Here is a 26389-nt window from a genome sequence, read left to right on the forward strand (position 1 = left end):
AATCATTGTCTCATTGCAGGTCGGCGGTTCTGAAGCACTGGTGGAGACATCTCGGATGGATTTAAGCGACTGTGGTGTAACAACAATCAGTGTTGCAGTCAATTGCAGCTCAAGGGACTCTACTGGCTCAAAAATATCCTTTAAGGCAGACGTCGGTAGATGCTCGTAGAGGCACGTTTCCCAGGGTCTTCACTGGGCTCTTGTCGTCCTTTAAGGCGGATGGCCCAAGGCTGAGGAGTGTGTTGCAGGCGTCTGCCTTGTCCTTGGTTCCGGGTTCAGAGACCTTCTGGCACTTCCTGCCGAGGAAGCTTGCTGCAGAGCCTAGCAGAGCACGCTGTGTGCTGGCTGGATACCAGTTCTGGAGCAGCTGGGGGGATTCGGTATCTCCCTCGGTTCCCTGGGAGATGTTTAGGGGAGGGATCTTGCTTCCCTCTCTGGAGGTCCATGCCTTCCTTCAGTGGTGAAAGATGTAAAGCAGACTGTACCTTCAGCCAGGGTCCAATGATGAGTTCTTCTTGCTACTCCTTGCAAAGTCCTCAGATGATCTGCCAAAAGAGGGGCTCAGCCCTCGTTTAAAGTCAAATGGACTACAGGGATTGGTGTAGGCTAAGCCTACCTTAATGAACCAATCCTAGGTCCCCACCAACAATCTCCTGTATGTGTGAGGTCATAATCAGTGCTTTGTAACAGAAAGGGTAAAGGGGTGAAAACATGTAAGACTAGGTCCACCCCATCTTCCGGTCTGTTGTGGATCAAAGGGTCTCTCTGGTTAATGGAGCTCTCTGTGGTTCTTGATTAAAGCGGCAGGTCTCCCTTGAAGCTGAAGCAAGACCAGACTTTCGGACTCCTACAAATCACATTCTCGTACCTTATGAATGGGGTCCCCCTGCAGGGTGGACTACTGTGAACACACACTCCCAGACATGACAACTCACTGTCAATCGATACGGATGGTGGGAGCTGGCTTCAGGTTGGCACAGTGCGTATGAAAGGTTGTTGGAGTTTCCTGCCTTCTTTGTTAACCCCTGCAGCCAGGCCATGTGTGAGCCGGTTTGAATTACCCTATGAATGGTATGCAAACCGCTGCCACCAGCTGCAGGGTCCAACAATCAATGAAGACTTTGTTAGTTAATCAGGCTAGCCATGGCAGGGGGAAGGTTTGGTCCTCCCCTTCTGTAGATGCATCGTGTACTCCTCTTGTCATATCCCAACTAAATATGACAGGGTGGACTGCGCCTGTAAGCTGTGTCCACCTAGAGTACATAGGTCTATGCGTATGTTGTGCAGTGAGCATAGGAAGACGTGTGTGGATTATCCCCACACATTTTCCAGAGGTTGATCTACCATCATTCAATTTCATTTAAAATTTCAAAAAAGCCCAGGTGAGCGCACACCTACCATGCGGTTGATCCAATTCCTCACAGCCATCGCAGCCTAAAGCATTAGTATGTCCTTGAAAAGACATCTGGGTTGGCCTCCAATAAAGCAATTTTTGGATAGCACAGAACGGAAGTGCCTCCTGCGGTTTGGAGACACCTGTAACAAGCGGGTTACAGGTGGAAGAAAGAGGAGAAATTACCTTAAAGGTTTAAAATCATACACCAAACACCCAAATGAAGGCAGAAAACACCAAAAAACTGTCAGAGACATGAGGGTGTTAAAGGAGAGTGCATCAAAAATAGAAATAACTACAGAGAGTGGCTTAAGCCGAAGCAATTGACACAGATTGTGTGGGACTGCCATGGCACGGCAAAACAAAACCACAGGCAGTTTAGGAGTCTGGACAGGATTAGCTTGAATGCTGGCAAACAGAAAAGGTTTCTAAGACTAGGCCAACAACTTTTGCATAGCAGTAAACCCAGCCTTATGCAATGGCAGATTGGGACCAATGGGCAAAGCTGTAGGCCGTAATTGGGGAATTGGTGACAACCTTTTTGACTCTTTCGTCCAAGCAGTAAAAGGCCCCAGCAGTCCACGAGGATGGTAAGTAGAAGGGCAAGGAACGAGCCTGCATTGGCATATGAATTAACAGGTGAAATGTGTCTGCTGTTGATTTTGAAGGATCCACGAAATGAGTGGTTGGATCATGAGTAGAAGTTCAAAGAGTATCAACAGTCAACATAGGAAAAGCAGCAACTTGGGCTTCCAAAATTGCTTTCATTTCACATCACAAAATTTAGTTGGGGAATATGGCAGCTTCAGATTTTGGAATAAAAGGTACTGCTATGTATGCTTCAGCTCTGCTGGGTAATAAAATCTCCTAGAAGTTGCATATGAACCAGTGTCTGTTGTGATGTCATCGTAAGTTGAATGCTGGGATCGCATTAGTATCCCCTGACATAATTAAGGTTGAGGACCAACAAAAAAAAAAGGGAATGGGGGCAGTAATGGCTCGATTACATACCAGTAACCCTGATTAATCCTAGTTTAACTATTTTTTACCCTAGTCTTACAGCCATCCTTCATTCACAGGTAGTATGAATTTGACCCACTACTGAAGGTATTGCGATAAACATGAGGGTTATCTGAAAATAATCAGTGCATTACGACCATGTGATTGCCTGATGCAATCATGCACAGGGTGTTCCAATGAGACGAATACTCAGCAGGTGCTGCAGACCCATTTTGTTCACACTGACATGTGAAGTATAAAAGCAAGGATTAGCCAGCTCGCACTGCCTGACCCAACCAACACACATCACTGCACCATTAGGGTTATTAGCTTTATGCACTACATGAAAAACACTACAAAAACTGAGAGGCTGCCCCTGGGAGAGAACTACACAGCATGTCCTGCCTCCCACATCCCGTACACCTTTATGCGATTCGATGTGGAGCTTTAGGCAATAAAAAGCAATGTCTAGCAGCTTGCAGTGCCTTTGATTCTGGCCACTTTACGGCGTATTGTCCTACAGAGGCCTGGAAGCGCAAACAGAATAAATGTGAAAATACTGTCAGGTTTTTCCATAACCTGTTCCTTTTTTCCGATTCAAATATCTATAAGTCTCTGCATTAGCTTTCCAATGTTTAACCTAGTGCCTGTGTAGGTGGATAGTTCACATACCTGGCTAGTGTTCGAGTCAGTGCCTCCCTGGCTTTTAACATAGGCGTGCTGCATTTTGGTGCCTCAGCCATGCGATTCCAGACCTCAAACTTCTTCCAGCTGCAACTTTCCCTATACAGTTTGGAAACCTGTTTTCTACTGTTGACACCTAACTGTATACTAAACTGAACCACTGACAAAATAATGATCTACTTGCATAAAATAACGTGTACAGGAAAATAAATGCTTTCTATTTAGCCCACACAGTACATAAGACCACCTCTGTTTTATATCCCTGGGGGCACATACTTGCAGGTCCCCAACAACTAACCCAAGTTGGCAAAGTGAGCATGGTCTCAGTACTTGATAGATTTTAAAGTTACCTGCACAGTGCCAAGTAGCATAGCAGTGACAAGGAAGGGCACTACAGACGTGCCGAAGTACCAGAGGTTAAGCCAGGCGAGGATGTCCAACAGGAGGATGTGTAAGAGAACAGCAAGGAAGAAGAGTTGGCTTGGCCTCATCAGGCCCATCTTATCCACGGCCAGACGAAGCTCCCGGAACTCTGCAGTGAGCAGGGCCTGCGAGGGGGTAAGTGTGAGACACTCTCAGAACAACATAAGAAGGGCTGCCACCTCATCACATCAAAAGTCTCACAACATTCCACTCTACTCAGCTTTTACGCCTCAAACCTCAAGAAAATGATATAATTAAAATGTTATGAACGCAGAGGGAAGCAGACAGAAAATGTGGCATTGAAATATTTTCATTACAATGTCTCGCTTTCAAAATGGGGGTTACCATATTTGTTTCATTTCTAAGGGGAGGCTCACATGGATGACACATAGCATGGCTGCTTGGGTCGCTACTCGCAATGTGTAGTGGACAACTACTTGATGGTGATGCTTTTGTTCTTGGCTGGGCCATAGCTGTGCTTGTATGGGGCCTGTTCTTAAGGCAGGGGCAGCCGCTTGATTAACATGGCTGGTTATAATGCAGGTGATCTGCTCATGTGCTAAATCTTTTGGGAAGGGTGCGGTTGGAGGCAAGTGTTAAAAGCATCTTGTGAGTGCTTGTATTCTTACATGGATCACAGCCTATTTGCTTGGGGTGTTTTCTTAAAAGGTAATGCATTTATTTAATTGTGATTGCAGGGTTAGCTGATGGCCAGCTATGCTCTTCTTACCTGTGCGGCAATCATTTTAGGATACTCACATTCTTAGCTGGCTCACAGCTGGGCTGGTCAGGAGCCAACTCTCCCACCTGCAAGGAGCGCATGTACTTGTACACAAGAGCTTTATCAATGTGAAAAGCAGTAAAGGCATCCTGCAAAGAAAGAGCAATACAATAAGAGTTGTAGATTTGGAACTCAATCAATCAACTTTATTCAGGATACACATTATATTTCATACATATCTATATCCAATACCACAACAATAAACATATTTAAAACATTGCAATTCCAACAAACATTACAATCTCATTGCAAAAACATGATCCAGCAAAATAGATTGTTCAATAAAGTGCTAATCACAAGAACATCAATACCTCCCTGTTGACAAACATCCTTGCAGCTGGCATCCCCGATATCCCAACACTATATTTTAGACAAGTACATTACTAATAACAACCAAAATCACAACCATTATTACAAGATAAAATAAAAAACAATCATAAACAGATCATAGAATCAAAGCCATTTAGTTGTGCCTTCCTCCTTAGTTAAAGTGTAGCGCTTTCTACATTGAATTATCCAAGCCTGATTTAACACCGGGACAAGTGTGACTGTCCGATTGCCCTTATGTACTGTACAAAAGAATTAGTCATGCATTAAGGTCTCACTATCCCTTGGGTAAGATGTACAAAGACATTTCACATTTTTACATTCCCCACCAGGGGTCGAAGTGTACGTCAAGAAGTAGTGGAGCTATGTTCCCTGGTGGCCTGACCCTGCTCCCCACAAACCCCATTGCCACGCCCCCTCCCACGCGCTATGCAAACCCCCAAACAAACACACCTGCTGTTTAAGGGAAAGTTCAGAGCAGTGCAATGAAGTGCAATTTTAAACTTCTTCCTACACTTTTATTTTAAAAGTAAACCATTCCGGAACTGTTTCTTTTTAAAATAAAAGTATAGGAACAGTAAAACTTTTTTTTTTTTAAAAGAGCGATAACTGAATTAAAGTAAACAGCTGAAACTGCTTTAACAGGGGTGCCCAGTCCTACTTTTATTACTCTTAAATCTAAATCCTTAATAATGTTCCCATTCTTTACGGTTGCATGCTCTATTCAGAGGATCGAAAATTGCTGTTCTAAATCTGTAAAACAATATGATACATTTTGAACAAAGTGCTTTCTTTTTACAGATTTGTTGAATAACTCAAAATCTTCTTTGTTTAAATATGAGTAATCAAAGTTTATAAATGTTCCAAAAGCACCTTAAACGCGTTCATAGTTATTGAATGTTCTTATTATTGCTCTGCCTTTCCCTTTTCATTATTTCACTGTGTGGTCTTTTGTCTTCTCCCTAATTAAACTGCTGATTGTTTCGCTCACGCATTCATTTACGCATTCATAATATACGACATCTTAATTATTAATTCATGGTTATATGCATGCTTTATGGTTGGGATCTGTTTGGATTAATCTATTCTTGTACTGAACAAAAGTCAATAAAAAATATTAAACATAAAAATACTTACTTTCATATGTTCTGTGAAATCCAAACCAACGTCCCTATGTATACCTTATGTGGGAAGCAGAATGGGCAGTCCTACAACTTTCCAAAAAAATATATGACCTTTTCAACACTTCACACTTTTCAAAACCCCAAATATTTGCACTATTTGGAGCAACTGGTCTTGCTTTGGCCTTGTAACATGGGGGAAAACACTTTTACATAATCCTGTTATTGCTCCTGTTGCCTGGAGCATTCCCAGACATTTTTCCATATGTCATTAGCCTAAAGGTACCTCAGACAATATAACTCTCAAATAATCATAATGAGAGGTTCTAGGCCACCGTTGCCATTTTCTTTGTTTGCAGTGATTAGGCTCTGCAAGAGGAACAGATTTCTTGCAATGAGAAGAGTCACCAGCATTTGCCAGCATTGGGACAGCAATGTTTCATGCACATGGCACATCCACTTGTAAATAACAAAGGACTTTATAAAGTGCATTTGTTAATAAGTTAACTAAAAGTGGTGCCATTATGCAATCTTGCCAAACTCCAATTCTAATCTTCAAAGGTTCAGTGACTGCACCAGCCCGACTGTAACAACAGACATGTTGTTTCATGCACTGGCATAATTACTTTAAGAAGATTACTGCGGACATCTTAATCTGTCAGAATCCGACATAATTTGTCTCGAATCACAGAATACTTTCGTCAACATTAATAAAAATAGGTTCAGACTCTGGTGTCTAGAGCCGAGTCCTTTTCTAAAACCAAATTGTATGGGGACCAGCACATTGTTAGCTCCCACCCAATTCTGCAATCTCTCTAAAACAATTTAAAACTAGTTTGCTGGATGGGATATTTGTTCTTTTTTTTAAAATGGAAACAATTACAGCCATATTACAGGAATCAGGATTGTTTTTCAGAGCAACCATCTATCTAACAAAATAATATGTATGTATGTTTGTCCGATGCAGTCCTAGCTTCGCCTGTTGTCACCGCTGGAATGAGCTGTTGCCTTAGGATAAAAAGAGACAATGCCAATTTGCATAGTTTCGCCTGCTGTCATGCTAGAGGGAGCTGTTGGCTTAGGATATATAGTGGTCCTACTGTGTCAATGAGCATCGCAAAGAGGTATCCATACATATGAGTATGTCTTGATGAATCTACTGGTACCCCTTCATTTCTTGGTCGCTTTACAAGCCATGAGTGCTTCCGATATCTACTGACAATAACAAGTGTGTTACTGGCATGGGCCAAAAGCGCTCGCTCATTAAACACACTCTTCAAAACATGACGCTCATTCACATCATCTTTGAACTTGCTGTTGTATACGCCCAAAAAAATGTGCTTGCCAACTGTTAGCAGGAAAGTTAGTTTCAATTTCTCTAGTCCGCATGAACCCAGGACCATGTGTCACTAATTCCCAAAACCTACATGAATTGGCGGTCTCCATGAACTCTTACCCAGTAGGCTCCAGTAGCACAAACCTACCCTCCAACTTTCCCCACACAATTTCTGAATCAGGCTAACATTATGAGGTTTCTGCTTAAGGGCACTCAACAGCTCTTATGATTGCTTTACAATCAGGATCAGACCAATCCTGGTGGTAGTGTTGCTTATTAGGTTTCATGTGACGTGTAGTTATCTCACTTACGTCCTTTGTCAAAGGCATGAAACTCTAAAGCAATTCTAGGGCTCCCTCGCTAAAAGAGAGACATTGAGAGATATTAACAGACACTTTGTGAAGAATGTCAAACACAATGAAATTTCTACCTCTGGTTTCCAACCTTACAAACCTTCTATTAATTGATGAAGTATTGTGGAAAGGTGACAAGGGAAGGGATAGTAATCTTTTTTAATATGGTATAACCTTAAAGTAACTGGTTAGGCCGCAGTGCTTTGTTGAGAGACATTTGTAGTTAATCATCGAATGACGTCAAGATATCCCAAAAGGTTTAGTTTCCAGGCCTATCTGAGGAGCTCACACCATTGAGCGATCTTACAGCATATTAAATCATCAAACCACAGAATAATGACACTTACAGGTCCATATGGTCATCAACCATAACTGAAGTTGGAAATTGCATCTTTCAGATTATCATCCAGATCCTTGGGAGGATCTTCACCCACTTTTAGAGTCAGAAACTCTGCCACTATGAGTGGAATCTGAAATCCATGAAGTACAAACAATTGCTCTTTCAATCTGGAAACAAATGTCGGAGTAGGCCCTTAAGCTCTATAACAGTTGACGATATAAAAACGTCCCTGTGTGAGATTAGTGAGCATTATCTTTTGAAAGGAGTTGCGAAGTAGCCGAGGGGCACTAGAATTTAGCTGATCAATGCGCTTGATCTTTGTTTTTGGATATTGCCCTGTTGCTGGGATTGGGGTTCCCAGAACAAGTGCCCTTCTTTCTCTGCATTGTTTTGTGCAAAGGAGAGTTCGGCTCTGTTCACCTGAGCGCTGGGTTACAGTTTGTAGATGTTTATACAAAATAAATTGATTCAATCTAATGGGGTCTTTCTTAAGGCATGTAGATAATAGATGCAGTGATTGCTGGAGTGGGCGGTCCAATGTATCATTCCTGGGACAGCTGGAGCAGTGGTCCAGGTAGGAGCATATGGAGGCCTAATAGTCCATGGAGTTCTCTTTAGCCTGTGTGCTTGAATGGGCTTGAGGAGTTCCTGTTGTGGGCGATGCTATCTTTCGAAAGATCGCTGTAACTCCAGCAACGACTGCATCTTTTTATCTACATGCCTTGAGTGTCGGATGACAACTATCAATAAATACAGCACTACTAAATTGGATTTAACCATCTACAAACTAATGCAATCTTTTGAAAAGAGCTGAAAGTATACAACTCTTTCGACTCAAAACTGGCATCTCGAGCAACCCATGCACATAACCATCCTGATTTACGCCCTCCTGCTGGTTTATAGGCAGGACATTCAATAGGGAAAAAGCATTTCAATATAGGTCTTGAGTTGCACATGTTTCTTGGAGCAAGATTACAGTGAAGTTGGTCAACTATCTGATAAGTCATTTAATAATGTATCATGAAGCACAGTAACCTAAAGGATAACCTATGGGTTTTATCAACTAAATGTTTAATAATACCCTTGTATTTCTGAGGTCATGTTTCTTTGGTCCAAATCCATTGTTCTCATCTGTGCAATCACTGGTCTTTTCCCTACTTTTGGCAGACATGAAACTGATTACACTACCCCCATCATTATCTAACTCTATCCTCCAAATAATTTTTTGCAGTAGAATCATTTTAATGCATATGAGTACTCGGAAGTCCTCAGTTTACAGGAAAAACTATCAGCCACACCTGGCCCAGCTATCAATTACTCCCTTGCAAATGTCGAGTGCCTCTAGATCAGTCTACTGCTTCTAGTGATTGTAATGTGGCATTGCATTTGGAAACCGGAATCATCAAATCCCCATGCTGTCCAACTTTCCAAGCACCCCCTCCCTTTCGTGTCACTTGGCTTCCAGCCATTATAAATGATTGGAGCAAATGAAATCAAAATTGAACAGTCATAGCAAGATGTGCCAGGGGGAACGGAGTGTCACCAAATTTGAGCTCAATAAATATACTGCCACCTTTCTATGTCTAACATATGATACAATACGGCCATCCTTTAGTGATTTCAGGGTCAGACCAACCCAGTTTCTAACCATCAACATGTCTGCAGGTTAATTGGGAGCCACCAAGTTAATTCAGTGTGATACTTTATTTATTAGATACCTTGCTTCTTCATCAGTTTCACAGATTAAATTAGGAAACCGCCAAACTACTATAACCACCGGGGTCACCTCGGTTGGTAAAACAAAGAATTGGTCATACTGTTGTTGCTGAACATGAACACGAATGTTTCATGTGAACCAGTACATGAACATGAATGTTTCATGTGAACCAGTATCTGTGGGGGGCTCTTCCCCTTGCAGTCTCCCTGTCTCATGCTTAAAATGTCGCTAGTAATCGGAGGATTGATAGGGTTATTCCTGCTCATAAACCTGTAACCTCTTTACGTAACCCACAGTGGGATCTGTTTTGCAGTTACAACCTTTGAGTTTCCTAGGGTGTTCATCTACAATAGAATTGGCAGAACTCTCCAAATTTCTCCATGATCCAGCAATTTTAGGAGTAATATTAAGCTATTTGTTACTGCATTTAACAACGGCATCACTAGGGAGAGCAGTACAAAGTAGAGTAATTGCTTTTCCAAGTACTTGTTCTCATTTGGTAAGAGTTGTTACTAGGGAAACAATTGGGTCTGGCGATTTCAAGATTAACATTTCAAAATCCCCTCTCTCATGACCTCTGAAAGCCGCTAAATAACACTTTTGTCGTCTTGAAGTTTAAAACCCTGTTCTCATCTTAGAGGGCTCTGGTTTCTTAATATGTTATTAACCAGACTGATACTGTGGTTAGGCTTTGCTCATACCGTCACGTTTTATATTTTCTTTCCAGCACTATTTTGGGTACAAGAGATAGCAGCAGTGAGACAGGCATGGTATCAGGAGACACAGACTCAACAATACATTTTCAAAACCTTTATTTCTTAGTTTCTGGGTTGGTGTAATGCCTAACTGGCCCTAACACTAAAGGATGATTCCCTTAACTGATGTTTCTAAAGGCTGTCGAAGTCGTCAAAAATAAAAGTCTGTCTGTGTTTAAACCTATGCTAGCCCTCACTCTTTGACAAAAATATGTTAGGAGGTCTTTCAAAAGCAAAAGGTGGTGGTTCAACAAACATAGGAAACCCGGATTGGTTTCAGGTGGCCTTCCCACCAGAGATATGTTGGACAGCTTCAAAAGGAGGAGTTCAATCAAAAGGGACTGTTCATAGGACCTTTTCCATAGTCCATACAATGTCAATGGGCCTCATTATGGATCCGGCGGGTTTTGCCGCTGGACCCATAATAATTTACCTGCGTCTGACTTCCCGGTGCCACCAGGCTATTACGGGAAGTCAGGGGGTGGTACATTTGTTAATCCCTATTCCCATAGAGCCCCTTGGGACTCTATGGGAGTGGGGACATAGGAGCATTGGCACCGTTAACAACGGTGCTGGTGCTCCCGTAACAAGTCTGCCTACTGTGGCTGCTGCGCCCAGCAGGGTCAGACCCGTCAGGCACAGTGGCTCCGGCAGGCAGACTTGTAGTTTGCCAGTCCGGAAACAAGGGTGCCGGTGAGTTTACCAGCACCCTTGTTTCCGGACCGGCGAACATGTAATGAGGTCCAATGGGCCTCATTCCGAGGCTGGCGCTATCCATGGAGTAAAGAGCTCCATGGTAAGCAACCATGGAGCTATTTACTCCATGGAAATCCGGCATGGTGAATGGAGTAATTACCGGTCCATTCCAAGGTTGGAGGGACCGGTAATTCCCCATTCACCATACCGGTTCCCCATCCCCATTCCTGCCCCCATAGGGCTCAATGGGAATGGGGAAGGAGTAAATTACGGCACGGTAAATTACGGTGCCGTAATTTACTCCAAGGTCCCTTTGCGGGTTGGATTTTTAACGCCTGCTAAAAGCAGGCGTTAAATGCCAACCCGCAAAAGGGAACTCGGAATATGGTGGTAAGTGTTAACGGTCACCGTTGCCATTAACGGTGACCGTTAACCCTTACCTCCAGCCTCGGAATGAGGCCCAATGTCTTTAATGCCTCAGGGTTCCCTTCCTCAAGCTTCAGTTCCTTCAGTAACACAAAACAGTCAAGATTCCACTTTAATAGGCCTCTCAGGGTTCCCTTCCCCAAGCATAGTCCTCTCTCCAGTTCAAACACAAAAATACACTTCTTGAGCCTTTTAGGGTTCCCTTCCCCAAGTTCAGTTTGTCAAGATGTACCTTGTTTCTCCTATACAGATCTCTCAAAGGGTTAGCATCAGAGACTTTTGAAAATGCCAGGTGATTTTTTTCCTCCTAAGCGTGACCACTCTGAACCTTAACCCCTCTCTTTGATTTTTCTTGCTCTTTACTTTTTCCTTCAAGAGCTTTCTGCGGCGCTTCCAGTTCACCTTTGTTTTCTTGACTTTCCTTCTTCCGCCCACTGGCACCTTTCTTTCCTTCATCTGCATGCTTGCCCTCCCCTCTTCGTTCCCACTGGCACCTTTCTTTCCTTCTCTTCCACACTTGTGCTTTCTTTACCTCTTCGTGCCCACTGGCATCTTTATCCTTGCGTTCCTGTGCACACTTGTACTTTTGTTATCGCTTTGTGCCCACTGGCATCTTCCTTCTTGCTTTCCCGTGCACCCTTGCACATTCTCCACCTTTTTTCACTCTGCCGCGTCGCTTGCAACCTTCTCTCTCTTTTCGGGTGGCTCGCTCTCTCTTTAATATAGTTCTTTTCCTTTGTGTCCCTTGCGCGCTCTGCTTTCCGACTTTCTCTCACTTTCTCTCGATCTTGTTACTCTTTTTTCAATCTGCTTTCTTTGCTAGTTTCCTTTTCTTTCCTCTTTTCAGCGCTGTGCTGCTTCATGCATTTTCTTCTGCCCGCTCTGCTTCAGTCAGTCACATGCTCATTTGTCTCTCTCTCCCTCTATCTCTTCACGAGGCTCACACCTGCGCAGCAGCACAGTGACAAACAGTCCTTCCTGGTTGTGTGGGGCTGAGGTCAGGGTCTCACCACCTGCTCCTCAGACACCCATGGGTCTGGCAAAGGTCCCAAGGGAACAAGCAATGTTTTGCCCACCAACAGCAGCCTGCAAGATGCTTTGCACATGCATTCTGGAGACACGGCTCCCTGCCATGCTGCAGACTCTCAGAAACACCAGGCCAGCGTTTCGGCATGCTATCCGCATCTGAGCCATCGATCATGCTGCTGTCTGCTCCGTGGCTTCTCTGGTCCAAACAACGTCCCCAGCTTGCTCATTCAGCTGTACAGAACCGCACCTTTTATAGTTGGAAAAGCAGTCGAGTGGAGTCAGGTGTATGTGATAATTAAAGAATGCCTAACTCTATCAATGGGATAACTTTAATTCTTTATACGGCCGGTTTCCCTTACATTCCTCATGTTATTCCTATGGGAAATCTTCACTACTCCCTGTTGCCTAGTCCTAGTATTTGTTGGAAATGGGGACGGGGTGATGGTATGGGTGTGAAAATACCCCATAAAAGCTGAGGTAGGGGGGGATACCATGGGCCTGATTACACTGACGGCGGTGGACCGGTAAAATACCGGCACCGCCTTGGAGGAAAGGGGAATTACCGCCCTATTCCAAGGTTGGTGGGCGGTAATTCCCCCTTCCCCCATTGCCCTTCCCCATTCCCATTTTTGCCCCATAGGGCATAATGGGAATGGAGAAGGTGCTAATTACGGCACCGCAAATTGCGGTACCGTAATTAGCTCCCTGGTCCCTTTGCGGGTTGGTTTTTAACGCCTGCAAAAAGCCTCCAACCCGCAAAGGGACCTTGTAGTAAGGCGGTAAGGGTTAACGGTCACCGGTACCATTAAGGGTGACCGTTAACCCTTACCGCCGTCCGTGTAATGAGGCCCTATGTCTCACCCTTGGATGTTCTCCTCCAAATCCCCCCATGACCCTCCACTCAGGTGATCCTCCCTCGCTTGTCCACCCCCAGGGGCGGGATCCAAAAGAGATGACCCTTCCCTGGCCACCTGACTAGAGGATCATGGGGGAGTATATTGGTGAACACCGTCAGGTTTCTCACACAGTCCTGTTCATTTGTCTGACCTTTGTCTCCCTCCTCCAGCTGTGGACACTCTTCTGACCCGTAATATCATGGCTCACTTTAGTCTCCTGTATTTTCTCGTTATCAAGAATATCGTGATTCACCATATTCGCTATTTAAAACCTACTATGAGTATTGCCAGGCATGTTTATAGCACCTGTAATGTAACCTTTACTACCAGATACCATAACGACACACGTGCACAGTTCTACTTTATTATTATGGGTATTCATTTTCCCCTACTGCTTCCTTTAGGAATAGGTCAAGAGGACTTAATTTACTTGCACTCTTATCTAGGAGGGAACCAAAGTATTTCCCCTTTGCCATGTTTGCTGTTTTGGGCTTAAAATACCCAGCATCAGTACCTAAATTAAAGTTAATTTAAGTAATCAAAACCTAAATATGATTAAAAGGTTATCAATTTAATATATATCATTCAACAACGATGTTGAAAAAGGGTCAATTGTAACTACATGGGCACTAGACCCTCGCTGTCCGTGAATATTTGCTAGACACAATTGCTGCACGTTCATCTGTGTCAAAAGTGCAAAATGCATACAGTTCAAATAACGATAGACAGCCATATGAGTTCCAAACTCCTGCGATCACCCTGGCTCAATGTGCAAAGTGCAATGAATAGGGTTCAATAGGGTTCATACACTGTTCAGTTAAGTGTGAATTGCAAGAGGATCCAGAACCCCACTCTACCCCTGATCACCCACGCAAGGTGCTAAGTGCAGTAAGTAATATAGCTGATATTTCAATTTGTGCAGTGTGAGGCATCAACCCACTTTTGCAGAATTTGATCAGAGTTGTAAGGACCATCTAACTGACTGAACGGACTAACATAGTCCGACTCCTCCTCACCTACCCCAAGTGATTTGTGGTGCAATAAAAATAGAAAATCCTTAAATACGCATGGTTTGTGAGCAGACCTGTTAGTAGACCTTTGAGCCACCAATATTACATTTAAAATACAAATACTAAATGTCAATATAACAATAACAGAAACAGAAATATCTCAAAGGATATAGAGCCAATACCTATTGCTAGTAGCCATCTGCAACTATTGGGCAGAGGTTGGACAGAGATGAATTTATTGGTAATAGTTAGTTAATGTCCCCAGAATAACTCCAACCGAAGCGCAATCCAAGGGTGCGAAGATCTGTGAAGATGGGCAAATGTACAATCATTGCACTTTAGTGTGACTTGATGTGTACTTCAATGAAGCATGAGGTAAATGCTTAAAAATAAGCATCACACCATTCCCTGGCCTGGCAGGAGAGTAAACCAGGCATACAGTGAGTCTAGGACTTGCACCCAAGTGGCAAAATAAGAAAGTCTTGGCATGAGAGTAAACCAGGCCCACAGCGAGTCTGGGACCCGCCCGAATCAAGATTGCTGAAATTGGAAAAAGGGGGAAGGCAGGTCCCCAAATGTGGGGAAGTTAGGGGAAGTGAGTCTTCCCTGCCCTTTTCCAGGAGAAGTCTGTGAACTGTGGGAAAGTCAAGAAAGCTTAGGGGATGGGGCATACCCCTTTAGCATGTGAATTGTGAAACTGTGAAGTCTGTAAACTGTGGAAAATCTAAGAAAGTTCAGGGGAAGAAGCATAACCCTGGTAGCTGTGAATTGTGGAACTGTGAAATCTGTGAACTGTGGAAAACTAAGAAAGTTCTGGGGCAGAGGCATGCACCTTGAGCCTGTGAATTGCGGCACTGTGAACATCTCAAGGGAAGGGTTATACCGCTTTAGATTGTGGAATGGTATAACCCAAAAGGAGATCAAAAGAGCAATTGTACATCTTGAGTGGATGGAACTCAGGGAAAGCCCCCCCCCCCTTGAGATTGTGGATTATGGTAATGTGAAAGTGAAGCACAGTGTAAACATAGAGCAATTCAGGGGAAGAGAGGAAACCCTTTAAATGGTAGAGCTTTGTTGGTTTCTTTTACACTTTGGAACTTTCTATTGGAACTCTGTAAAGGAGCTGCAGGTGATCAGCTAAAACACATTTTCACCTTCATGTTATACTAAATTTAATGCGTTAGGGTCCGGTTAGAACTTGTTGTTTTGACATTCTGACACAGATGTTCCTTAGTTTTGTTGAGGCAGGGAAACCCCTCCTAGAGTTACGGATAAGCAGGATTTCCACAACCCTCTCTTTATTTTGATCAATAAAAGTTCTTAAAAATGACCATAATGCCACTGTGTCTGATTCTTACTCTTGATCCCTTACAAATATAAATGTGAAATGCATGCAGCGCATGAGTGGAATGTGGTGAGAAGCGTACCTCTACATAGCGCTACAGAGTACATACAGATATATATAAGTCCCGGTCAAGTCCCGCTTTGCCGCTGCACTCTGCTGCTGCTCCTGTGTTTATTACCTGAACTGTTGGACACTATTGTGAATTGAACAACATCTACCAGAAGGTGAACTTTAACAGGAGTATACCACGCTGTATACGACTATACTTGGACCACTTGGACTTTATTTAACGTGTTTCTCTGTCATTTTAGGCATTGCTTGCTACTCTGTGGGCGGCACTATAAAGCCTTGAACGTGCGCGTCAAGTCCCGCTTTGCCGCTTCACCGCGCTTGTCGCGGCGTGTGGAGAGGTTCTCTTGGTTCTGTTGTTAATATTGTAAATAACCCCTATTTTTTCTTTTCTTTTTTCTTTTCTTTTCACTTTGTTGTATTTGGCGCCTCGTGAAAATGAAACGAGGCATTGCCTCCTTAAAAACAGGTATGCCCTCGGTTTCGGCCTTTCTCTATACTAATGGTGAAAATTCACCTGTAAATTTGTCTTCTGCTACTAATAAAAAACCTTGCTTAAACTCTACCTCTCGTATGAGCAACTTGAAAACAAAGCCTAAAACAAGAGCAGAAATTCTTTTAGGGATGGACATTCGACAATTTTGCTGTAAATCAAGCCTTGTGAACCCTCTTGAACTTAACAATGGAAACACACCAACAGCACTTAGCCATGTGGACCAAACATCTACTGCTTTAAAAAAGGACTCAGTTTATGGTCATCCAGTCAGGATTGCAACGGAGGAGGGTATAACTGAAGAGGCGGTAAAATCCGGCCCTATGGCCGTTGCTACAGTTACTTTTGCTAAAGAAAATGTGTCTCTTACAGACAGTATTCTGTTAAATAACGTGTTGACTGGTGCTGTTGTGCCCACTGTTGAATCTCCTGACAGTCCTGTCATATCTATAAGCAATTCTTCGAACTCGAAAATGTCTTCTATTTCAAACACTGGGGATTTGCCTATAATAGATCTTGACACAAACGCCACTGCTTTTTCAATTCATACTCTTGCTGAAAATATGTCTAAATCTCCCATTTTGTTTACAAATATCAGTGCTGCTAATTCTGTAGCTAATTTGTCATTCATTGCTCCAACTCTGCGTAAAATGACTACCCACGGTATTCCTGAGTCTGGCCTGGCTGAAACTCATAGTGTAAATACTGGGATAGCTCTTACTTCAATGAACACTGCTATCTTAGCTCTAGCTAAGTTGTTTGAGGTCTTAGTTACAAAGGCTGATCTGCACTCTAACCAACTTAATCAGCTATTGGCGGAGCATCTCACGCTTGCCAATAAATTGGAAAGTCTGAGACAATTTGACATTCCACCTAGCAGTAGGAGGCCTGCAGCTTCTTAGACTTCTCTCCAGCCTGTATCCCCTTCACAAGTATATCAGTCTATTCCGTGTTTCCCAAATCCCATAATAGATCTTATGAGTGGCGCACATGACACTCCTCTAGATCAGCAAAAAAAACAACATACCCATTGTTTGATGTTAATCTGAACCCATTTGATGTTGTTAGGTGGGGGTTCAAAAAGGCCGCCCCCTCCAAAAAATCTAAAAACATATTAAATCTGTGGCCAAACACTCCACACAAACCAAATCTTTTGTCAAAAATCTTTCCACGCCTGCTGCAACCTCAGTTGTTGCGGCCAAAGTGATTGCAAAAAAATACTCCTCACAGTCGCAGACACGGAAAGCAAGTTTAATGCTGGCGCCAGTAGCACCGGTTGTAGATCACAGTCCTTTAAATGACTTGATACGTGTGGCGACGGACATGTCTAAAAATACACTCAAAAATCAGACATCCAATGGTTTCTCATTCAAATCGGCCTTCTCGATGGGAGCTGTAGACAAAGAAATGCGACTTAAAGTATTAAGGCAAGCCATCGAGGAATATATGGTAACTAAATCTGTTCCCAAAAACTTGACTTTTGCGCCTAGTGAATCAGCGCCCATGATCAAATCCTTTGCGCCTCTTGCACAGCCATTTTAAATATCTTCACAAATTCCTGCCAAGGCTGTGCCTCCTCAAACTGTCCCCCAGGCGCCTGCTCAGATTAAGTCAACTGCCTCTGCTTCTGAGACTGTTGCCACTGGAGACATGGAAAGACTGATCCAGTCCTCATTAACCAAGTTTTTTGAGAATTCTGACTTTTCTAAATCTAAAGCAAGTTTGGTAGATCAGCAAACCTCAAAAGCTCCGCCTCTGTCAGCAAACCAAAAACGTTTGACTGTAGGCCTTAAGCGCCCACCGGTTCATGTATTGACACTTAGTTGCATGCCTGCTCCAGCCAAACAATAAAATCTCAATCGTGCCACTGTTCTCGCAATTTTTGGCGAGATTCCTGAACTCGATGACATTGGCACCATTGATATCGAGCTTGTGGAATTCATTAATCAATCAAATTGCACTTCTGTAAATCTGTGGATCAATTCGAGAATTGTGGTAAAAACAATTTGGGCTGTAAAATCACAACTTTCTGAATTGGGTTTCACCCTCCACACTATGTCTAAGTCATCAGACTCTTTAGTAAATTGTCAACAGGTTTCTCACCTAAACCAACCAATAAATAAAAGACAAGAATCGATCTCTCATACATGCATTTGTGATCCCAAAAGTAGTCAATGTTAGCATCATGAATCTATAAAATGTGCTTTGTCTTTCATCAGTTGGAATTCCAGAGGAAATAGACATTTGCTGAATAATAGGAATGTGCTGCTATTGGATCATGATGTCATTATGTTGCAAGAATCCTGGTTTATTAGTGTCCCATCATGGAACAACTATGATGTCCTCTTGACACCAGCAGTGAAAGGTTCTTGGGGGCGCCCTTCATCTGGTTTGTTGACGGCTGTTAAGCAGTCTTCATCCCTAAAAATCGAACCATGGTATTCCCCAAGTGCCTTTTTACAAATGACAAAAATCTTAGGGGGGAATTTCTCTTGTGCTGCTATAAATATATATTGGAATCCTTTGGGTCTCTCTGATGATTCTTTCCTCGATTCTATGACCAAGGCCTTTGATATTGTTATGCTTGAGGGCCATACTGATCTCATCCTCCTAGCTGGTGACTTAAATTTGCACTGTTTGGGTCCTCCATGTCAATCTGAAAGAATTTGCATTCAGAAGTGGACAAGTTTCGTCGATTCTCGAAACCTGTTCATGTTAAATGGAGCCTTTCCTCAGGATATTCCACCTAGATCTAGGCATCGTGGTAGGAGCGAAGGAACTATTGTTTAACACATGTTAAACAATGTCACCGCGTTTAATATAATTGACACAGAAGTGAGCGACCATAGTATGTTACATATGACCTGGACCTCAAACTCTTTTGTTGCCCAAGTAAAATCCATCTCTATTATGGGCTCCTTTAAGGTAAATCCTGCCAGGAACAGATTAAGATGGACTGAGACATCTCTGGCAGCCTTCAAGAATTGCTATTATGCGGAATTGAATAGTGGAAAAGTGGGCCTTTGCCCTGCGGATGTAGTATACCATGATTTAATGCAACGGTTCCAACCAGGTTCAATTGTACAAAAACAGAAACAAATACCTCATTTGCATATATTCGATCATGACATCAGATCCAGAAAGGCCACGCTTCGGGCAGACAGGAGGGCTGCTCTTAAGCTCCCACAAGATATGCGAGCAGCCGCCCTCTCTCATATTAAAACCAAGTACAGAAACTGGGTAAGAGGCATGAGGGCCAAGCTTTATCAAACTGATGGTAATATTATGTTAAATTCCTTGGCCTCACAGCTCAGTCATGGAACATCATAAACCAAGTAACAGCAGGTCATCAGGTGGCTGTTCAAACGAATGACGTGACGTGACGGAGGCAATGTGGATCCAGCATTATTCCGCATTATTTGCAGCACCCCTTCACGTTCAAGTTTATTTATGTCAGAGTCTCTGCCTCCTTTCCATATATGTTTTGACAGAGATGATATTTTGTATTTCATAAAACAAGCAAGTAATTCTAGAGCACCTGGGCCGGATGGCTTGGCCAATATACATCTTAAACAATTCCCAGACATCTGGGCGGATATACTCTGCCTCATATTTGAGCCTATTAATGTTTCTCAGAGGATCCGATGTCCTTGAAATTGTCATCCGTATCTAAAAGAAGGGTGATCGGGCCAATTCAGCCAGTTTTCGTCCAATCTCCCTCCTTGATGTGCCTGGGAAGATTTACTCTCGTCTAATTCGGAGACAGTTGAAAAAGTGGTCAAAAAAATACTCTAAGACAGATTCTCTACAATCAGGATTTGTTTGTGGCCTTGGAACACTCCCTGAGAAGCGCCTTTCCTAACAAAGTGGATCCACTTTGTTTTTTGGAGAATATTGCTTGGAACACTCCCTAACATGATTACATTAAACATGCTCAAGTCACAATATGCGGCCAGGAAACAATCCTTATATTTTGCTTTTATTGATTTTCGTTCAGCTTTCGACTCTATAAATCGTAATCTGTTATTCCACAAGTTAAATTCTCTTGGTTGCCCTTCCTCGTTGCTGTCATTAATTATTCAGTTACACACGGAGACTTCCATGCATGTTAGGCTCTCTTTTGAAGGCCTTTTATCATCATCTTTCGCCACATTTTTAGGACTTAAACAGGGGTGTATTCTAGCATCAATATTGTTCAATCTGTATATTTTTGATATGGGCCTTTCATTTCATCGTATACTGTCGGATGCCCCTGAATTGGGTGGCCAGAGTATACCATGGTTGCTCTACACTGACGATCTTGTATTAGTGTCCCAAACCCCAAAGGGTCTCCAGAATCTGTTATCTGCCTTGTCTGATTATGCCTTGGAGAACCAATTAATAGTAAATCTGGAAAAATCGCAGATCCTGTGGTTTGTAGACTCAGAGGGAGATCCAAGATTCAAAATGCAGTTTGGCGTCTGCAACAAGAACCAATGGAAATAGTCTCAGAATATAAATACTTGGGTCTATTTATTCAAAATAGTGTTGGTGACTCTAAATATTCGATTATGTTGCAGTCAAAACTTTTGACTTTGATGTCTCAGGCCAAGATACTTGTTTATAAGTATGGTAAATTTACTTTAAAGCATCTGTTCATGTTTTATGAACAAAAAGTGATCCCTATTCTTCTATGTGGTGCTGAATCAAAGTTGTATTCTAATGATCAATCATGGGATAAACTGGAGGCTGCTTTTTGGAGAAAGGTGTTACATCTACCAAACTGTCTGCCATTGCCCATACTACGCTTCGAATTGGGTTTGAACTCATTATCGAGCAGGGTTAAATGGAGAATGTGCTCCTTTTTTCGCAAATGTTTGCTTGGTGTGACTAATAACAATATACCGAGTACGGTTGCCCGCTACTTGTCCTCCTCCACTCTTGCCTTCCCTTCAAAATGGCGAAGTCTTGTCCTAAATACTTTAGTGGAGGCTGGCATCTCCCTACAGTTTCTAATTGATAACCCATTAAGTGCTAAAGCAAAATATTATCAATGGGACTGGATTCAGAACTATGATCTTTGCTCAAATTATAGAGATTTTAACACTAGAATATTTGGTATCAAGCATATGGGTCAAGTGGCTGACTATCTTTTGAAATGTCCTTCGGCAAAAATTCGGAATCAATTCTTACGTTTAAGGATGAACCTATGGCCTACGAGGGATGTGCTGGTGAGGCGTAAAATTGTTCCTTCTGATGTAAACTTTTGTCGGTTCTGTGAATCACATAGTGTGAGGAAAACGTTGCAACATGTGATATTATCGTGTCCTAAATTGAAGGACATTCGAGCTAAATATTTTACAAACTTGTTGAATTTGTACATGGAACGGGATGAAATTGAGACATTGAGCATTTTATTTAATAGCTCCAGATTTTCGGTCATAAAGGCCCTGGTGCATATTTTGGAAATTATTTTACCTACTGAAATCTATTTATAATAAATTAGAACCATGATTATATTTGTAAATATCTGTTGCTATCTACATGGGAAATTATTTGATTAGATCTCAGGCTTTTTATGGATTGTTTATATGTATATGTTTTTTTTCTTTTATTTTTTAAATTGCTCCTTTGTCTCTCGTTATGTTCCTAATTGTAATTGTTATCTTCTTATGCTTGTAACTATGTAATTTTGAAAAGTTGATTGATTTCAGTGCATCAAAATAAAAAATAAATATATATATATATATATGCTGTACCAAGTTGCAGATTTTATTTGATTGTTATTAGTTTGGTGTTGCACATGTTTTGTGTGTTTGATTGTGTTTTGTAGGCTTGGATACAAGAATGCTGTGCACTATGCCAGTATATTCCAAATGTTACCGTACAAATAGTTTCTTATTTTGTTCACTAACTCTCAATACATAAGTCCAGTAAAGCTCCACTTTAAAATGTACACATCACCAGATATGCCCATCTCAAGCCACTCTATTCCAGCATGCTCCCAATCTACAAAATTCCAGTACATTCCCAGTTAGAATTCCAATATTATATTGACAGTTTAGCACACCCCATAGTAGGCCCGATTCATGGAATTTTCCACCTTGAAAATCAGTCTAGCACCAGTTTTCACTATCCAAGTATACTTTCAATTTGAAAACACTTGTATGATGTACTGAAAATAAAACGTCAAATCAGCCTCAGATATCAGGGTGATCAAGTGGCCATTGAAGGCCCCCTGAGAAGTCAAACAGCGTTTAATTTTCATTGTGAACACTGCTTACCATGCAAGCATGGTAAAATGTGTTCATTAGTGACAATAATCATTGCCCGACATGCTTGCATGTCAGTCAACATTTAATTGTAATTGTACACGCTGCCTAGCATGTACAATTGATACCAAAGGGGTCTGCCTGCTTCTTGCAGGTGCATAAACCTGCATAGGCCCCATAGGGATCTCCAGCATTTGCGCAGGCATGAAAATCCATGCCGGTGCAAATGCTGGAGCATTTGTATGGCGCAGAGGCAGGGAAGCAGCGGAAACGCAAGTTGTGTTCCAGCCCATCTCTCCTCCAAACAAATACATGAAAATGTGGAGTGGCGTGATTGAAATGTGGTAAAGACTTATTCAAGGCTTTTATGATTTCCACTAGGCTACACCACTGACCGATATGAACCCCCAAGTGTTACCTGCAGGAATCTACATGATGCCGCTTTCATTTATGCATTGATTTTCACAATCTCTAACATGGTTCTGAGGACATATAAAGTTTTTCCCTCAATTACTTAGAATATCGTTTCTGGAGACTTTTCTATAGCAGAGTTTCTCAGGAAAACTAGGATGCCCAGCACCAACTAGAACTTAAGAATCGATAAGAGTTATACTTTTACTCTAATGCGCCAACCACTTGTTTTGAATTTGTTTTCGGTGAGTACTCTCATAAAAAATATAAAAATCAAAATTCCACAAATAAATAATTGCAAGTAGTCAACTTTGTAGTTCCAATATTCCATTTATTTATTGTAAGCTACACATGTTAGCATCACATGCGAACTTATCCATTGAATTTGTTTTTCAATTTTCCATATAATAGATTCCAATTCCCAAATACGCTCTACACGTGTTTCCCCATCACTGTTTGCAATGGTTCTTCAGGAGAGTTTAACATAATCTTGATAACCTTTTTGTAAAAAAGACAATAAATCAAAAAGAAAAGGATAACTTTTAGAAAAGGGACCATTGCCATATGCTTTTTAGCTTCATAGTGATTCTTTATATAGTTAATAGTTTGACAAATATTATTTTATACTCACCAAATAAGCTTATTCTTAAATTTCCCTTAATTTTTGGGGTTACTTTCACTTCAATCCTTATTTATTTTTGTATATTACACTGTTGTTAATATTGCAGCCCTCTGCTGTCAATTCCTTTCAGATTCTATAGGGGATAAAGAAGGTTTTGTTTTATTTTATATTAAAGTTTCAATTTCAACAAATATTTGGGTATTGGAGTCCTTTTTTCAAACCAAAATTTCAAATTCTAAGACTAAATGCAGATCCAAATACCTCACCTTGTTATTTAGCTTTGTTTTTCCTCTCAAAATCCTGCTTTTGTCCAGGTTCCAAAGCAGAGTGCCGCCGGATGCTTTCGCGGCCACTCTGTAGCTTATTACTCTATTTATAACACTTGCGCGGGTCGCGATGACGTCATCACGTCACGCGTCACGTGATTTTGCGCAGCGCGATGACATCATCACACCCGCTCACGCTGTAGCGGCCATTTTGTTCTAAGTTTGATCCTGTATGTGCTCACAAGACCCGATTCATTTAGAAGCCAGTAAATGCCGACTGAGCAGCATCGCTATATCGCTTGCACGACCCAGTAAGACACCACGAGGTTTAGTGTCGAAGGAAGTCACTCCAATCTGAAATCGTTTCACGATACGAGTCGGAGGCACCGAACTCTGAAGCTCCACCCACTGTCAAAGGGGTAGCTGGCTATAGACCGGGGAATACAGAAGATACCCTAAAATTTCATCTCCGTGGTCTACAATCTTTTTTTCGGCCACAGATTTGGCTTTTCATACGGAAAAAGGGTGAAGACGTTAAGCTTTTAATAAATCATCATTGTCCTGAAGATGGCCCAACACTGACCATTTAGACCATCGCAAACAACGATGGGACTATCGAAAGGGGCCGAAACATATGTCGACCTATATAGAAAATGTAATTGTGTATTTTCTAATTGTTTCACATATGAATAATCACCAATATGTTTGAAGAAATTGTTAACTGCCGAACCCGACTGTCACAGAATGATTGCATTGATATGAATGGTATGAGTGAGATATGATAAAGCCTATTAGTATATATATTTTTCTACAAAAATTCTTTTATTAGTATCGATTAAATAGATTTACACATTTTGCACGGTTCTGTTTTAAAAAACTGTCTCTTCCTCTAGGCACCTGCTGTTGATTCATACATCAGTTCTCTAGCACCTATACCTGTTGTGTCGTCAGACTTAAGAGAGAGGGGTAGTCAGTCTGTTACTTGTTTCTTTTTGTGCTCACAAGATACAGGCTCATGCAAGTAATCAAATTTCTAAGAAAAAGGAAGTATGCAACTATTTTATCTTTCGATAAGAAAAGATCTGATTTCTCATACAAAATTATTTTATCAACCAAAGTCTTCTATCCTAACGTAACAAAACACAATACTTTATATTAATACATTTTTTGGCCAAGCAATTTGCTCACTTCAAAAATAAATTAAATAATAAAATAAAAAAATATAATATCATAGCCAATTACAGTGTCATTGCACCAACCCTGGTGGACAACAATTTTCCTTCCGGAGGAGCTAAGCACTGGGATTCAAAGCTGCAGACAGGTGAGGCATGGGAGTGTGGAGAATCACTACTTGGTGGAGACTGCAAAAGTGTTTCTCTGCAGAATTCCACTGATGTCCAATTGCATTTTGGGTCAGGAGGGAATCTGCCAGTAATAGCCAATGCCCATCTCCATCCATCACATTTTAGTGTTGCCTTAAGTGGCAGAGATATGCCAAGATGTGGGTCCCAAGCTCACTGTATCATGGATGCCAACCTACATTTCAGTGATAATGGGCACTGAAGTGAAATGTGTCTGCATGAGACAAAACCGTTTGGCATTGATTGTCTTTAGGGGTATGGCAAATGCTGGCTTGTGTATTTTCTGCCTTCTGCAATGGCACATTAAGGTGAAAAATAATAGAATGGAAGGCTGCCCAGGGCAAATGCCAATGATAATAATAATTTAAAGCTGTGCACCCATGACCATTTGGCACAAAAGGTAGGCGTCTGGTGCTTACTCTAGAAGTGCCGCAGGGCTGAACTCTCCAACTCTGTAGAGGTTGCTACGAAGGAAAACAGAAAACTGGTTGTTTCCCTGTGGCAGCAAGTCACTCTAGACCTGTGTGGATGACGTATTTCTGAAATAAGAATTACAGATGCAAAAATTAATTTGAGCAAAAAACTATTTTAGTCACCATTAAACAACCATGAAAACATTCTGATATTGCAAAATTCCATAGTGTAGCTTATCTCTGTAGATCATGGCATTCCTTTTTTTAGGATTCTGAGGTGAACCCATACTTATGAAAGGAAGAGACAAGGATCCAAAGTTAAAGTCCTGATAACATTGCTAAATTGTGGGAGAAGCAATCCAGCAAAGGAAGGCATTGGGAGTTATTCCTGAAGCACCAATCCCATTATAGGGTTTTGAATCTTATGGACATCTCACTCCATATTTCCATGATCGCTTAGTCAAAGCCCTCGCCCACCAAAAGACTAGCAAAAGGCACAGTGCTACATGGCGAGACAAGAGGTGTTGCTGCATGTTCTTGCCCTGTCAAAAAACTGCAAGTAGCTTTGATGAGGACAAATCAGGTAACTAAGAAAAGGAATACTGCTAATCTAGGAGTTACTCATCCACGATAAACTGAAACATTACCATGCATTTGTGATGTTGTTGACATATCATGAACTGGTGCTTGATCCTTGCCAAGAAAGAGCTGCGAGTTTTGCAGAATTAGGAACTGTACAGCACCCAAAAAACCTAATTTTGCAATCACATAAAAGAACTTGACACTTATATAGATACGCCTTAAAATGCCCTATTGTGTGTTCTATTCTAGGCATAAATGCTACCTGCTGAAAAGTCCAGCCTCCTGGATTC

At 41.9% G+C, this 26389-nt stretch overlaps 1 protein-coding gene across 1 annotated transcript in view; it reads right to left on the reverse strand.

Annotated features, from left to right (window-relative positions):
- Positions 1 to 26389, reverse strand: part of FADS1 (fatty acid desaturase 1) — a 185273-nt gene that overhangs the window by 116597 nt on the left and 42287 nt on the right. Inside the window, exons 3-4 of the mRNA XM_069623891.1 lie at positions 4259 to 4369; positions 3427 to 3624 (exon numbers count right to left, since the gene is read on the reverse strand). Of these exons, the coding sequence (XP_069479992.1) occupies positions 3427 to 3624; positions 4259 to 4369 (309 nt within the window). The remainder of the gene's footprint in view (positions 1 to 3426; positions 3625 to 4258; positions 4370 to 26389) is intronic.

Source organism: Ambystoma mexicanum, chromosome 11 (assembly GCF_040938575.1).
Source record: "Ambystoma mexicanum isolate Mex_15411 chromosome 11, UKY_AmexF1_1, whole genome shotgun sequence".
NCBI classification, from domain to species: domain Eukaryota; kingdom Metazoa; phylum Chordata; class Amphibia; order Caudata; family Ambystomatidae; genus Ambystoma; species Ambystoma mexicanum.